Raw genomic sequence first — 17362 nt, 5'->3', positions numbered from 1 at the left:
CAAGGCATAAGAATGTATATTCCAACAATAAAATATTCGTTTTACATGTAAACATTGTCTATTCCACAGGACTTCTGTTTATTTTTAATAGCTTTGCAAATTCACTTTCACATATTTCTTCATCCTCACGTCATGTTCTGATATTGATTCAGGCACTTACTCATTAATTAATGCTTCGTTGCTGATGATTTGATAAACATTTCCAAAATCTCGATTTCATTTTATCTAATGCTAAATGTATAGAAATCATCACCAAAATATAGAGGACTAAGTGCTTTGCCTTGTAGAAAGCCGCAGAATACGCAGTTGTTATTTAAAGACTTATCAAGAACCTTTTATAGGCCCTATTACTGTTACGATACCCAAAAGTATTCCAATTTCCAGCCTAATTGTTTATTACGAAGTAGTTGTTTTTATAAGCTGTATAACTTTTTACAGATTGACTGATAGATCTGTGTCGTTTTCGTTTATTCGGAGCAACCGGTTCGACCGTTGGTTAAAGTCACTATTTCGAGTATAAATCCTGGCGGACCTGCAGTTTTTTATATAGGCCTGTGAGGGCTTTGCCAAGGCTCGTCTGAAAAATAAACGAACAACTAGGTCCAACCCAAGGACGTATCTCACTTATAAATCATTGGTCCAACCAGTCAAACCGTGGCCGTTTTCGATTATACGTTTGACTCACAGGGACCTGGCACGATTTTTTTAAACTAACAGTATACATATATATATATATATATTATAGTATCTATAATATATGAGTATACTATTGGTTAAAATTTTTCGTGCCAGATCCCTGTGGTTTGACTGGTTGGACCTAGTTGTTCGTTTATAAATTAAAGACGGACCTGGTGATTTTATATTGTTTTCAGACGAGCCTTGACAAAGCCCTCACAGGCATGTATTAAAAACTGCAGGTCCGTCAGGATTTATCCTTGAAATAATTACTTGAACCAACGGTTGAACCGGTTGTTCCGAATAAACGAAAACGGCCCGTGTTATCGAAAACGGCCCTGACGTTTGTGATAGATTGGCGGATTTATAATATTTCAGGCGGGCCTTGACCAAATTATCATAGATCCGCAGGTCCGTCAGGATTTACACTTGAAATAGGCTATTTACTTTTACAAACGGTCCAACCAGTACAACCATATAAATCGAAACGAAAACGATCCCGGCTGTGAGGGATTCCGGATTGCTAGACAGCCAGTCGGTTTTGAATTTAAAGCTATTGAGCCACTTCCTGTTAATTTGTAGAGGCCGCCATGTGAAATTTGTTTTGTTTAATTTTTATATTGCCTCTTGAAGGCATACTTTTCATATGTTTGTCACAGATAAGTGATTATAGATTAGAACAATGGCTGGGGAACATCGCAGATCGACAGTTGCGCAATTCTTCGAGGAGGAAGATGATGCTGCATTGGAAAGCACATCCACATACGACAGGGTTTGTATTTGTCCAGAAACCAGTACGTCCCTTGGTTCAAACTTTTCTTAAACATGTCCACCTGGATTCAATTCTTCCTATATAGGACTATTTGACATAAACGTGACGCTTCCAAAATTGAAAGAATAATAATGAACATTTTCTACGTAATGTTAATGTTTAAATTTGAATACAGATTTTTTTCTTAATATTTCGCTACCATCTCATCAGACCTGAAATGGGACACTCACATCAACAACATCTGCAAGAAAGACAACGCTATGATCGGCTCATATCTCTGTCTATTTTTTCCTTTTTATTTAATACTCATATTATTTCTATTTAAGATTTCCTGGATTGTTTATTTAGTTTCATATCTAAATTTTGTCTGAGTACTTATAATTATTCTACCTGATAACATATCATGGTATCAATTTCATGTTCCAAAATTGTCTCGTCATGATAACCTGTAGCTAACATTGTTGAAGTAATCCAAATGTAGAAAAATATTACGCAACAGGGATAAAAAGGATAAATAACAGGGATCCACATGAACAGGAGCTCGTCAGCCCAGGGCTGTCCAGAAAAAAAATGGGCTGTCAAAGCAGTAGCCTGATAGGCTGCCCTGATATATTTTAGCTATGTGCATGTTTAGTTGAAGAAACTAAATTGGAATATAATTGTATCATCCAACGTTATCTACAGCAGTAATAGAGGCCAACAAAATTATGTCTGATTAGGGTTAACGTTACATTGGCAAAAAAAATAGGGTGGGTTGGTCGGGAGGATTTAAAAAAAAAAAAAAAAAAATTATTTTAGTGTCTTTCACTCTAAAATGATGGCCAGAACCGGAGTCTGAGATCGAAATCCTGACTTAAAAAAAAAAAATTGTAGAAATGTGGGGGAAAAAAATTAGGGTCAGGAATAAAAAATTAGGGTCGGTCGGGTAACCCTAAACAGACATATTTTCATTTGGGCCTCATTAACATAATCATTAAAAAAGGCCAATGTATTAAGGTAATTTGTCAAGCCAAGATTAGATGTAAAACATCATTTTTTATTTTTTTTAAAACTTTTTTGGAGTAATGAAATAAACTCTTATGTAAACTGATGATTCAGAGTTAAGACATTGAATTCAAATTAAATCTAATTATATAACATTCGTTCCTTATATGAATTATTTAGATATTAGTTTTCCAATTGTCTGTATGACGTATAGAAATTAAAATTTGATTTGATTACAGGTCGTTGATCTCATCAACAAAGCTTCATTGATGCAGAAGGATGCACAGAAGATAAATAATCTGAAACAGGTAAACATTTCTACACTAGGTTCTATAGCATAATTATTTGAACACACTAAATTCAAGTAAAACATTGTTGTATTTGACAATATATACATGCTACTATCTTATCAAGATAAAGGCATTCGTTTGTATATACAATATAATGTTTAAGTCTTCAATCATATGACTATTTTCAATATATTTGTTCTATATTTCATTTCAAAATCTTTTATTAAATCATTTGATTTAATAGGGATTAGGCTGCAGGCTATGCCTATATAAGCCCTACATGTAATTTGAAAATATTAACACATTTTTCAATCAATATTAGGAAATTGTGTCAAATAAAGGTACAAGATACATGATGATGTAACTAGGGATGAGAATTGCTTAATATTTACACACTCACGTAATTTTAATAAAATTACTTTGATTTTGAATTTCAGGTGCAAGAGTTGATTATTCACAAGGAGCCAAATTTATTGGACAACTTCCTTGATGTAAGTATTTAAAAGAGTATCATGTAAATTTTCAGTTTATTTATTGACATCAAATTATCAGTTACACAATGTTTATTGATGTTGATCTTTTAAATTCATTCACAAATTACAAAATGAAAATGATAAGTCAGTACTGAAAGGTCATTTATATCTAATATCCATTGTTTCATATTATGTAGGAAATGCTAGCCTTCCAGAGTGACAGAACAGTTGAAGTGAGAAAATTTGTCATCAGTTTCATGGAAGAAGCTTGGTATGTTGAAATTGAAACATAGTAGTATGTTAGTCATTTTTGTGTGTGATAATTTTGCCCTGTTGTCTTTCAAATATTACCAACAAAATGACAAATGTGTACATTATATATATTTCCTTTTCCCCGTTGCATTTGATTTTGCTGTGTGTTAATATCATAAAAAGTTATGTTAAAGTTAAGCAACTGTTTCAGTGTAAACTGAAACAGTCTACAGTATGAATCCAGATTCCTGTATGTTCTCAACTTTGCTAGCCAAGAGTATTCAGTAGTCTACGATGCTAAACTCTTGGCGGGTCTCGTGTCAAAGCTGAAGTTCCCACACTGTGCCACCTGCTGGATCTCAGCAGTTGTGCCCATTCCATTTACCTAATAAGCAACCAATGAAAAGCTTGTCTCATTGTTGTATGCATATGGATTGAAAAATGGCAGCTCCCATTGAAACGCACATGTTGTTTGCAACAATTTCAAAATACCAAAGATTAACATTGATATTAATTTTTAACAGGAGAGCAACGTATCCATGTACTTTATTTAGCTGGTCTAAAACTTTTGATAATTGAGTAAATAGTAAATATGACTTTGCTTGGAGCTGTTGTTGACAGGCATGAGACGCCTCAATATACAAAGCTAGGTCACTACTATCTTTTTGGTTCAGTTTTGTTGACATATAAAAAGCGCATTTTCATTGGTCGCCTGAACCTAGCCACATCCAATCAGAATTTGAAAGCAAAACTTCAGTTTTGACACGAGAACCGCCAAGTGTTCATTCATTATCATAGACTACTGAATACCCTTGGCTAGCGAAGTTTGTTCATTCATTATCGTAGACTACTGAATACCCTTGGCTAGCGAAGTTTGTTCATTCATTATCGTAGACTACTGAATACCCTTGGCTAGCGAAGTTTGTTCATTCATTATCGTAGACTACTGAATACCCTTGGCTAGCGAAGTTTGTTCATTCATTATCGTAGACTACTGAATACCCTTGGCTAGCGAAGTTTGTTCATTCATTATCGTAGACTACTGAATACCCTTGGCTAGCGAAGTTTGTTCATTCATTATCGTAGACTACTGAATACCCTTGGCTAGCGAAGTTTGTTCATTCATTATCGTAGACTACTGAATACCCCTGGCTAGCGAAGTTTGTTCATTCATTATTGTAGACTACTGAATACCCTTGGCTAGCGAAGTTTGTTCATTCATTATTAGATAGACTACTGAATACTGAATACCATTGGCTAGCGAAGTTTGTTCATTCATTATTGTAGACTACTGAATACCCTTGGCTAGCGAAGTTTGTTCATTCATTATCGTAGACTACTGAATACCCTTGGCTAGCGAAGTTTGTTCATTCATTATTGTAGACTACTGAATACCCTTGGCTAGCGAAGTTTGTTCATTCGTTATCGTAGACTACTGAATACCCCTGGCTAGCGAAGTTTGTTTGTTCTATGCTGTATAAGAACATGATTATGATGGTATTGTGTTTACAGTAAGAAGGACAGAGAATTGTTACCTAAGATCCTTCCTTGTTTACAACTGCTCCTAGAAGATGAGAACATCAACATCCAGAAAAAGGTCATCCTTGTCATGTCACAAGTTTACAAGTGTGTCCTTCAGGTTGGTATATAATATCATTTACAATTCAAAATGTTTTTTAGGAAAGTATTTCTGAAGTATTTCGAGAATCGTTAGGAGATGCAGTGGCGTAGGAAGATGAAATGTAATGGGGGGGCAAAGGTCCTCAATATTTTGTAAACCCTAGGGGTCTGAGGGTGACCCCCAGGAAAAAATATTGTAATTTAGAATGGCTGACATGAGTTTTACAATGTATTTTGATGATTTTGCGAGGGCCCGAAAGTGCCAGATTTTGGTGTTTGGTAGGTCCGGGGCCTCCCCCGGGAAAATATTACGAATAAGAAAAGCTTAAATGAGTTTTGATGAATTTGCGAGCGCCCGAAAGCGTGTGTTTTTTGGTGTTTTGGGGGTCCGGGGATGTCCCCCGGAAAAAAATTACGATTTAGAATAGCTTAAATGAGTTTTGATGAAGTTGCGAGCGCCCAAAAGCGCAAGATTTTGGTGTCTGGGGGTCCGGGGCATCCCCCGGGAAAATATTACGATTTAGAAAAGCTTAAATGAGTTTTACGATGCATTTTGATGAATTTGCGAGCGCTCAAAGGCGTGAGAATTTGGTGTTAGGGGGGTCCGGGGGTCTCCCCCGGGCAAAAAAATTACGATTTAGAATGGCTTAGATGAGTTTTACGATGCATTTTGATGAATTTGCGAACGCTCAAAGGCGTGAGAATTTGGTGTTAGGGGGGTCCGGGGGTCTCCCCCGGGCAAAAAAATTACGATTTAGAATGGCTTAGATGAGTTTTACAAGGTATTTTAATGATTAATCAAAGAATAAAAGGATACTCAACATCCATTGCAGTTGATTTTATTATTTAGAGGAACAAATTGTCTACATGTTTCGGCCGCTAGGCGGTCGTCATCAGGACAATTTGGGTATACCAACAGTGACGCTAAAGTAAAGAATTGCGGTAACATTAATGACGTAATGAACAATAGATTATTTGTGAATGGACAAATGTATACAGAGCTATATCAAAATATATACAGTTATAAGTCTTTTGTGGATTTGAAAATGCCGTACACGGAGTGTATAAGGACTTCTGGTTGTGTTACGTTCACATCATGCTCATCTAGGCAAAAGGTATCTTCCAGACTGTTCATGTTCATAGGGGATTGAGGTTTATCATCATAAGCTACATAATTGTATAAAGAATGATGACAGTTCCTGGAATATATCTCTTCATCATCCGAAGATAGATATAGATCTTCTTCTAGTGTGTTATCGATGTTGGATTCCATGGGTTGTTCAGTGTGTTCTCTGTGATATTTCTCAGGAGCATAGGTGATTCTGAATTTAGTTTTGTTGAAATCTACCTTGCTGGCTTCGAATGGTGGTTTCCAAGCAGTAGGTTTAGTAGCTAACTCTCGTGGAGAAAATTGTTCTGTTGTGATGGATGTGGTGATATCTTCTTCTGGGTGTACATTCCTGACGTGTCTTGCGGCTACGTCTTTCCTGCAGTAGTGTTTTAGACAAATGCGGCATTCATATCTGGTGACTTGCACACTATGTTTGTTCTTCATATGTCTTCTTAGTGCAGCGATGGTGCTGAGTTTGGTAATGCACTTGGAGCATTGAATGTGTTTTTGCGGCTTTCGTTCAGTAGAAGATTGGATAGGTTTCTTCTTGGTAAATTTGATATTGGCCATAGTTAAAATTGGATGTTGAGACCGTCCGGTTGTAGAGTGCGCAGATTCGTGATCCACGCCTCCTCGGTTCGTAGGCGAATGTTGTTGTTGTTTACTGTGGTTGCTACTCCAATGATGATGACGTCATCAATATGATGGTTGCATGTGGAGAAGTGGCGCGATACTTGTTTATACTCGTTGGCGTTTTTGATATCGTAGAAATGGCCTCTCATTCTTTCTTGAATATTGTTGGAAGTTTGGCCCACGTACTGAATTCCACATTTGCGGCATTCAATTACGTAGACCACACTAGGTGTGGTACAAGTTATAGAGCTTTTTATCTTGAAAATGGCTCCGGTTTTGTGGCTAGTTATGGTTCGTTTCGTTTTCATGTACGGACAGGTATGGCATGGTGAGTTGCATGGGGAAGAACCTAAAGTTTTGTTGGTATTATTTGCTTTTGCGTGTACTAGGATATCCTTTAGATTAAGTGTCCTTCTGTATGCTACGATGATGTTTTTTTCTAAAATAGCAGACGTGTCTGTGGCGGAGTTCAAAATCACGCTATGGTTTCGAATATTTTTTAGGAAGTGTGGGTTTCTTGGATTGAATGTTGTGACCAGCGGTAGAACTTTTTTCCGGTTGTTGGTGTTGGCTCTCTCAAGTAAATTTTCCCTCGGTATTTGACGTGCTGTGTTGATGCTTTTATTGATCAATTTTGCTGGATAGCCCCTTTTCAGGAAATGTTCTTTCATAATCATCATCTGGTTTTCAAAATCTGCGGTGTCACTGCATATTCTGCGGATACGTAGAGCCTGGCTTTTGGGAATACTTTTGATCTGGTGTTTGGGATGGCAAGACGAATAATGTAAATATAGATGGGCATCTGTTGGTTTGGAATAGAGTGATGTGCGTAGGGCGCCAGAAGGGAGTTTGGTGACCGTAGTATCTAAAAAAGTAATCTGACTATCACTGACCTCAAACGTGAAATTGATGGTTTTGTGGAATTGGTTTAGACGTTCCATGAATGCACTAAGCGCATTGCGGTGGTGGGTCCAAATCATAAAAATGTCGTCAATAAATCGCCACCAAATAAGCGGTTTGGTGGTTTGTTGACTTAGAAATTTCTGTTCCAGTTGGTCCATGAAGATTATGGCATAATTGGGAGCACATTTTGTCCCCATGCTGGTTCCCTGTGTCTGTAAATAGAATTTGCCATCAAACTCAAAACAATTCTTGGTGAGAATTAGGTGCAGAAAACGTAGTAATATCCATGTAGGTGGTTTGGATTGTTTAGCCGCGTCTAGAGCTTCCTTAGTCGCTAGGATGCCTTCTCTATGTGGGATTGACGTGTATAGGGAAGATACATCTGCCGTAACTAGGAGACTATCCGGGGGAATGTTTCCAAGTGACTTAAGTTTGAGTAAGAAATCAGTTGTATCTTGGATATATGAAGGTACAGCCTGTGCCAATGGTTTTAGGAAGTGGTCTACTGTTGCTGATAATTTTTCCGTCGGTCCCCCTATAGCCGAGACTATGGGGCGTCCCGGGATACCCATTTTGTGGACTTTCGGCAGGATGTAGAAAAGTGGGGTTCTAGTGTGCTTGATGCGGTTGAATCTGAATATATCATCAGGGAGTTTGGTCTGAACAGTAGATAGAAATTTATTGATATCCTTGGTGATATTACTTGTGAGATCATTGTCTAATGGCAGATAGTGGTCTTTCTCGTTTAATAGATCCATGGCTTTTTGTAGATAATCTGTGCGGTTCATGACTACTATTGCTCCTCCTTTATCAGCTGGTTTGATGACGATATCGTTACGATGTCGTAAGTTGTTTAAAGCGGTTGTTTCTTCCGTTGAGAGGTTTTTATGAATTTTATTATTTGGTTGGTTGATTTCCTGGTTAATAGAGTAATCTAGTACATTGAGAAAGGTGTTTAGGTGTTGACTTTTATTGGTTCTAGGTGTCCAACCGGACGAGGTTTTGAAAGGTGAAATCTCTTGGTTATCCTCATTGTTATTAAAGTGGTGATCTAGGCGGATTCTGCGGTAAAAAAGATATAAATCTCTTTGTGTAGAAATGGAATCAGGTCGTTTGGGTGTGGGGCAGAACGATAGCCCCTTGGAGAGAATTGATAGTTCATGTTCATTAAGCGGTTCGTTAGATAGGTTTATTACTGATTCATGGTTGGTAGGTTGCAAAGGTTTCTTGTTTTGAATCTTGCGGTACTTATTTCGTTTTATAAATTTCCTTTTCCTTGTCATAGTTTGCTAACGTTTCTGTTTTGAGAGTTCCTTTTGAATAGCGGTTCTGGTAGATTCGAGAAGGTTGTTGATAAGGTTAAATTCTGCGGTGCTGGCTTGATTCTTTAGTACAGATTGGAGTTCATCCAACTGGGCGTTGATATCATTGACACGATTCCTCCAATATTCAACTAGTAATTGGACAAGTTCGAGATTAAATCGAATGTGTGCCTGTTCCCATTTTAAAAGGAAGGCTGCATTACTATCCGGAATTTGCGGTTTGATGATGGTTTGTAAGGTTTTTGGTGCATTACCTTCCTGTAAACATTTTGAGAGGTAATCCAAGTGGTGCTGACTTCTCGTGGATTTGATGGTAAGTTTTCTGACTGTTTTGTAGTGGGCTAGGTTCGCTCCTGATATTTTGTTAGTGACTTCTGTGATATCGTTCTTCTCGGAAGGTCCTCCTGAGCTATCATTTTGCGGAGTGCTTTCTTGGCTGTTTATTCTTTTCCGTTTTGTGGTTTTACAAGGTATTTTAATGATTATAAAGCGTTCTTAACATGATAATTTTTCGATTTAAAGCTACCTGCATTTAGAAATGATAATTGTGTCGCCATAACATTATGCAACCCTACTCGATCTGAATATACCAGCTTCACACCAACAGCACATTGTTGTGTAACATAAAAAATGAATTAATTGTCTCGCTAAGACATATAAACAAATTGATCTTTTAAGAGACATTTTTTTAAATAGATCTGCCTAAACAAACTAATCCCAGATTCTTGATTGAAGTCACTGGATACACCAGCTGTATACATTGTATCCTGTTGAAACCAATGTCTTCAGATAAGACTACTTTTAATTTCACTGAAGAAAACAAAATGATAGTGAGAGGTTACTTAATGAAGCAGCTGTTGTGAAAATGAGCTTGGTTTATATTTGCAGTGGATGTGTAATGCTAAAGGCATTAGTGATGACAGGACTTATGTCTGGGAGATGGTCAAGGCCATGAAGGCCAAAATTCTCGAGATGGCTGACTCTGAAAATGATGGGTTTGTATCAAATAACAACACTTGTTTACTGCTATTAAATTGCAATACTGTGACAGGATCAAACAAGTTTCATTTATGTCATTAATTCATTGTTTGTGTAACCTTTAAACATCTGGCTAAGTAGTTGAAATTTGTATCTTTCTTTTTTCTAAAAAACTGATTCCAAAGTTCTCCTGTAATCAAGCTAAGCTTTGATACTATACCAGATTAAAACATGGCTGTATTTGATGTACGAAAAGTTGGAAAACACGAATATGTAATCTCAAAATCTTTCTTTTATGAATGAAATGTAGTTATGTTTTATGTACAAAAAAAATTATTCCAACTTCCTAGAAATAACCTTAAATGGTTTGTCTAAAAAGTACAAAATCAGAGATTTGTCTGAAACCTTAAACATTTCATTTTAAAAATACCAATGCAGACATTTGGCAAAACCTCAAACAGTGCAAAATCAGAGAGTAGGTTTAAATTGAATGGTATTGTACTTGATTGATTCAGATGTCGTTAGCATATGTTTTGTTATTTATGTTGTGAGACTCTCTACTAATTATAGATAATAGTCAAACCTCGATATATCGAAGTTCAAGGGACCGTCAGAAAAACTTCAAAACATCGAGACTTCGAATTATTCGTGGTAGAAATTAGACCGATGTTTTTTTCACCATGACCAAGTGTGGTAGTTGTGTACATGTCGTCTCCGTTCAGTAAACTTTATAATCATTGTATTTACCACAAGCAAAACAAAATAAAAACGAAGTATGCAATTAATCACATGTATTGCTAATAAACAAGACTTACGTGTACTAGCCATGTGCATGTGTATTTAAGCGATGGTTAATATTGCGGAATGAATATAAAAACGAAAACACGTTGTAAAAACGAAACTAAAAAGGAGGAACCGAAAGCGCTACAACACCTGCAAAATACTTCGATTTAGAATGATCGATTTGCTCCAGTATTTAAGCCAAAGTTTTGCAATATAACAGTTTTGAGTATGAGTTACTAATAATGTGGCTCGCTATTTACCGTTCCGTAAATTCTACAAACCGCTATCAATGGCGGCAGCGAAGATCAAAAACGACTAAATGTATCTTTGCCGTACTAATGATTTAATAACGCAGCTTGTAAAAACAAAGCACTGGGTATGGGCCTGATCAGTGATATTAATTATCTTGATGATATCAAGCAAGCAACACAAGCTGTCATAATCCCTATTGTCCGGCGAAGGGCCGTCGCGAGACAGCTAGGCATGACAGCATGCCGCGGTGTATAGGCGAACACCTGATCTGTACAGGTAAATTTTTATTCGAATCATCGAGTGTCAGTTACCTATGATACTATAACTAATGGTCTATGAAAAAAGTTTGATACATCGAGAACTTCGATTCATAAAACTTCGATTCATACATGGGTTAGTTAGTAATGTTATATAGTGAAGAAATTCGGGACCCGCTGAGACAAAAAGTTCGATACAGCGAGAAATTTGATTCATCGGAGTTCTAATCATCGAGGATTGACTGTATAATTTGGTGATGGTTTGCCTTGTAGTGTGAGGACCCATGTGGTGAAGTTCTTAGAAGGCATGGTGATGATATTGTCTACACCATCTTCTGTAAGTAAACGCTATTGTTGGTGTTTTTTTCCACAGTGTAAAGATATCATTTACTGATTCTTATTAAAATATATCAACTGACTGTCAGAAAAAATGATTTTATCTTTGCTTATACAAACTAATGACATTATTATCAACATTTGGTACCTGTCACAAGGGTAGAAAACACTAAACTAACGACAACATATAACTTTAGCTAAGGCTTTCACAATGAATCATCCATTGTCAATGCATTTAATAGAGAGGAACAGATATTGATGAAGTTATTAGAGACAGCTTTGACAAAAGGGGCGAATTGAATTGAAATTTACACAATTGTTGCACTTTGTGGTAATATTTTGACTGGGCATGCACATGATATTTACAATGTGAAAATGTTTATCAGACAAAGGTCCTAGAGAATTATTGATGGTGAAAATTAGTTTGCAAAATGAATTGTCATAGTGAAATGCTTCTTCTCTTTATGACTAAAGAATTATTTTTTTCAATAGGATTCTGAGTTTCCAAAGAACTTTAAACCAGAGACTGACATTAACCTCACCATTATCCCAGAGGACAGTGACAACAAGTATCTCAAGGTCAAACGTCTGGAGGATGAAGGACGAAACATTTTTGAAACCATGTTACATTTCCAAGCTTCTCCACACATATCTAGGTATGTCATTGCATGTTAACAAATGATCGGATTATCTCCCATCATGCCTCATTACTTCCTGTCACATCACAGTTTGAGTTTCATGATGTCTTGATTTCAAATGGAGGCAAAGGTATTGATGACCTACCTAAATGTAGATGAACAAATTTAGCAAGAAGGGGATGATTATTTCATTAATCACAATTTCCTCTATTTCTTAATCTAATCTTAATCTTATGGTATGATTTTTATCCCCCGCCCGACGAAGTTGGCAGGGGATATACAAATGGGTTCCGTCCGTCCGTCCGTACGAATGGTTTCTGGAGCATAACTCTAAAACCAGTAGAGATATTTCCACAAAACTTCATACACACATTGGTCTTATGGTCTAGTAGTGCCTTTTGCTATTTTTAGGTTTTCATTTTTTGCATTTTCTCCGTTACCATGGAAACATTGCTGAAAATATCATATTTTTGTACCAGGCTCGTTTCCGCAGCATAACTGGAAAACCGGTTGAGAAATATGCACGGAACTCCATAGGCACATTAGTCTTATGGTCTAGTAGTGCCTTTTGCTATTTTAAGGTTTTCACTTTTTGTACTTTTTTCTGTAACCATGGAAACATTGCTGAAAATGGCAGGTTTTTGTGTAAGAATTGTTTCCGGGGCACAACTCTAAAACCAGCAGAGATATTTCCATGAAACTTCTTAGACACATTGTTCTTATGGTCTAGTACTGCCTTTTGCTATTTTTAGGTTTTCATTTTTTGCACTTTTTCCGTAACCATGGAAACATTGCTGAAAATATCATATTTTTGTACCAGGTTCGTTTCCGCAGCATAACTGGAAAACCGGTTGAGATATATGCACGGAACTCCATAGGCACATTAGTCTTATGGTCTAGTAGTGCCTTTTGCTATTTTAAGGTTTTCACTTTTTGTACTTTTTTCTGTAACCATGGAAACATTGCTGAAAATGGCAGATTTTTGTGTAAGAATCGTTTCCGGAGCACAACTCTAAAACCAGCAGAGATATTTCCATGAAACTTCATAGACACATTGTTCTTATGGTCTAGTAGTGCCTTTTGCTATTTTTAGGTTTTCATTTTTTGAACTTTTTCCGTAACCATGGAAACATAGCTGAAAATATCATATTTTTGTACCAGGTTCGTTTCCGCAGCATAACTGGAAAACCGGTTGAGATATATGCACGGAACTCCATAGGCACATTAGTCTTATGGTCTAGTAGTGCCTTTTGCTATTTTAAGGTTTTCACTTTTTGTAATTTTTTCTGTAACCATGGAAACATTGCTGAAAATGGCAGATTTTTGTGTAAGAATCGTTTCCGGAGCACAACTCTAAAACCAGCAGAGATATTTCCATGAAACTTCATAGACACATTGTTCTTATGGTCTAGTAGTGCCTTTTGCTATTTTTAGGTTTTCATTTTTTGCACTTTTTCCGTAACCATGGAAACATAGCTGAAAATATCATATTTTTGTACCAGGTTCGTTTCCGCAGCATAACTGGAAAACCGGTTGAGATATATACACAGAACTCCATAGGCACATTAGTCTTATGGTCTAGTAGTGCCTTTTGCTATTTTAAGGTTTTCACTTTTTGTACTTTTTTCTGTAACCATGGAAACATTGCTGAAAATGGCAGGTTTTTGTGTAAGAATTGTTTCCGGGGCACAACTCTAAAACCAGCAGAGATATTTCCATGAAACTTCTTAGACACATTGTTCTTATGGTCTAGTAGTGCCTTTTGCTATTTTTAGGTTTTCATTTTTTGCACTTTTTCCGTAACCATGGAAACATTGCTGAAAATATCATATTTTTGTACCAGGTTCGTTTCCGCAGCATAACTGGAAAACCGGTTGAGATATATGCACGGAACTCCATAGGCACATTAGTCTTATGGTCTAGTAGTGCCTTTTGCTATTTTAAGGTTTTCACTTTTTGTACTTTTTTCTGTAACCATGGAAACATTGCTGAAAATGGCAGATTTTTGTGTAAGAATCGTTTCCGGAGCACAACTCTAAAACCAGCAGAGATATTTCCATGAAACTTCATAGACACATTGTTCTTATGGTCTAGTAGTGCCTTTTGCTATTTTTAGGTTTTCATTTTTTGAACTTTTTCCGTAACCATGGAAACATAGCTGAAAATATCATATTTTTGTACCAGGTTCGTTTCCGCAGCATAACTGGAAAACCGGTTGAGATATATGCACGGAACTCCATAGGCACATTAGTCTTATGGTCTAGTAGTGCCTTTTGCTATTTTAAGGTTTTCACTTTTTGTACTTTTTTCTGTAACCATGTAAACATTGCTGAAAATATCATATTTTTGTAGCAGGTTCATTTCCCGAGCATAACTCTAAAACCAGCAGAGATATTTCCACGAAACTTCATAGACACATTCTTTTTAGGCCCTTTATGACACTATCATTGTACTAGTTATAAAACAGGTTAATAGTTTTTCACCTATATGCTTCACATTCATAAAACTATTCACCTTGCTGTATCTGCCCTTACCAGAAAAGAAAGAAAAACATTTGGATTATATTCGTGGCAGTGTTATTTGGTGGATGAAAGAAAATACGAATTTAAAACTGCGGTCAAATTTGAATGATATATGTATCTTAAGACATTAGACAACACAGACCTTGAATTTAATACTGCGTGGAGTAAAATATTTAAAAAAAAAAACGGGAAAATTATCGCCAACAAATGTCAAGGCTGTATACCTGATTCAACAATTGCAGCCCCGCTCTACTTGAATTATACTCCATCTTTCTTTACCTCAACTTCCTTTTTCCTGTTTTTTTTTTCATACACAGAAGTCTCAACAATCAAACTTACTCCAGCTTTGATATCTCCATTGGCGGGGGATCTGAATGACTATGTCCTTGTTTTCATAAAATTTCAGCATCAACCTAATGACAGTTATGGGTAGTATAACAGCCATAGCCAAACAGAGACCTCCATTCTTTGGCAAAGTTGTTCAGGCATTTGAATCTCTACAAGGTAAATCAGAAAGAAACTTTAAATTTCATTGTATAGTCATAAGCATAAGGAGGATCTGCCTCTTATTTCAAGTTTTATGAGACATTTTGATAGCTTGTTGCTAAATTGTATCCTCATTAAATTGGGGGAAACAGAGCTAGCCCTATTTTATAAATTTGTATTGCAAAAAAAAAACAATTATAATAAAGTATGTTTTCTTCTTAATAATTGTTGATTACTTTAAATATGTAAAAAGTATTTTATCCAAATTGAAAACAAATTGCAGTGAAATAAAGGGACTTTAAATCTTTAAACACCAATTGTTTTCTTTAAAAACTATATTTGAATGATTCCAGTAAACTTGCCACCCACGCTGGCCAAGTCACAGGTTAGCAGTGTTAGGAAGAATCTGAAGATGCACATGTTGTCGTTACTGAGACACCGCTGTTCTACCGACTACATGACTCAGATTACTACCCTTCTCACAGATCTGGGCGCTACAAACTCAGAGGTTGGTATACTTCAGACTCACATTTCATGAAACCAAGCTCTTGATCAAATCTCAAAAATATATCATTACAAAGATGAGATCTGTTAGACATTTCAGAAATGTATGCTTGAAAAACATACTTGATACCAAACTTATCACATCATGTATTTGAGTTTGAGCATTAAAATGCTTTTAGCATAGCTAAAGTTTCTTATTTCTAAAAGAAATAAAATGAAAAATCAAAATATTTGCTATGATAAATTTCTGATTGTATTATTTAGTGTTCCAAATTTAAGAAAGTTCTACAATGGGCAAGTGGTATTCGGTAAAGATTCTTGTGTTTACATTGTGTCTTTTGACTGTTGATAAAAAAGAATGTAAAAACTAGACCAACACAGATTTTAGGATTGTTTAGTAACTTGTTATTTGACATATATACAAATCCAAGTTCCTGAGTGATGTCCAAAACTTGCTTGTCATTTGATAGGTGATGAAAGCCATGCCAAAGATAGATGAAAGCAAGAAAAGAAAAGCAGAGGAGTCCACACAAGTGGCAAAGAAAGCCAAGATAGAGGAGGTAAGATAAAATAGATTTATTGCCATGAATAGTGTTCTATAGTGATCAGGAGAGATTTTTTTTCTGGGCTACATAATGTATTATCAAGAATTTGAAGGAAAAAAACCACAAATCTTTTTAGCACATTACAGTGACTTAATTCAGAATCTGGAATAACCTTCCATGTGGACTACTGGTTTAACCAAGAGACACAGTTTAGATGAAAATTAGACAAAAATAATATAAACCTCGGTATTAATTCACTAGCCACGATGTTTTGTTTTTTCTAGAGAAGTTCTTTGTTTTTATCTGCTGACTTGTAATCCAGATGTTTCAGGATTGATTCTGTCACACAGGCAATTATTATTATTGTATACCATGAGCTCTGTTACCTATAGAGATAATGTACATATTGAAAACATATGGGTGGACTGTAGTCAAAGCTCATTATCTGTGGGACTGCTGTATTCTCAAATTAGCTAGGTTTATGGGTAGTGTGGTATTTTATCAGGAAATGCTTCATAATAAATGGCATATTCATGTTGTACAAGAACAAGATTATAAAAGGTCAAGTGTAATTTTTAAATATACAGGAAGTCGATTTCTTATTGTGAGTTTGCTGCCCATCAACAGTTTGTGAACATTGAACGTGCTTGATTCCCTCACCAGGTGGAGATGGATGATGATGATGTTGGGATGACCCCACTTGTAGACAGAATGACAACGAAGGCTGCTCCGACGGTGAAACAACAGTCGACAGCCATAGACATTACCTCGGAGGACCTGGAATCTAGACTCTCCACTCAGAATGTGGCAGATCTTGTTCTCATTAGTATGGTATGTACGCCTGTTTAGTGCTTCTGATACTTGGATATTATCTACTCTACTTTTGCATTTTTGTCTTTATTGTATTTGAGATATCAATGTTTTAATCAACTACAAATAATTGTTGTTTATAAGATGTGTTACAGATACATGTATTATGAGCTAAATTGTGTTCAATAAGTATGCTTTATAAATGTGTTTGGAAGA

At 36.2% G+C, this 17362-nt stretch overlaps 1 protein-coding gene across 1 annotated transcript in view; it reads left to right on the top strand.

The window, feature by feature from the left end:
- Positions 1-1226: 1226 nt before the first annotated feature.
- LOC138318512 (symplekin-like) overlaps positions 1227-17362 on the top strand; it is a 45070-nt gene continuing 28934 nt past the window's right edge. The window contains exons 1-12 of the mRNA XM_069260949.1: positions 1227-1447; positions 2671-2739; positions 3159-3212; positions 3392-3465; positions 4959-5085; positions 9924-10030; positions 11579-11642; positions 12134-12297; positions 15208-15305; positions 15641-15795; positions 16262-16351; positions 17000-17167. Coding sequence (XP_069117050.1) covers positions 1358-1447; positions 2671-2739; positions 3159-3212; positions 3392-3465; positions 4959-5085; positions 9924-10030; positions 11579-11642; positions 12134-12297; positions 15208-15305; positions 15641-15795; positions 16262-16351; positions 17000-17167 — 1260 coding nt within the window. The 5' untranslated portion in view covers positions 1227-1357. The remainder of the gene's footprint in view (positions 1448-2670; positions 2740-3158; positions 3213-3391; positions 3466-4958; positions 5086-9923; positions 10031-11578; positions 11643-12133; positions 12298-15207; positions 15306-15640; positions 15796-16261; positions 16352-16999; positions 17168-17362) is intronic.

The sequence above is a fragment of the Argopecten irradians genome, chromosome 3 (assembly GCF_041381155.1).
Source record: "Argopecten irradians isolate NY chromosome 3, Ai_NY, whole genome shotgun sequence".
In the NCBI taxonomy this organism is placed as follows: Eukaryota; Metazoa; Mollusca; class Bivalvia; order Pectinida; family Pectinidae; genus Argopecten; species Argopecten irradians.
The sequence above is the reverse complement of the archived record's forward strand: the minus strand, read 5'-3'. Positions and strand labels throughout refer to the sequence as shown.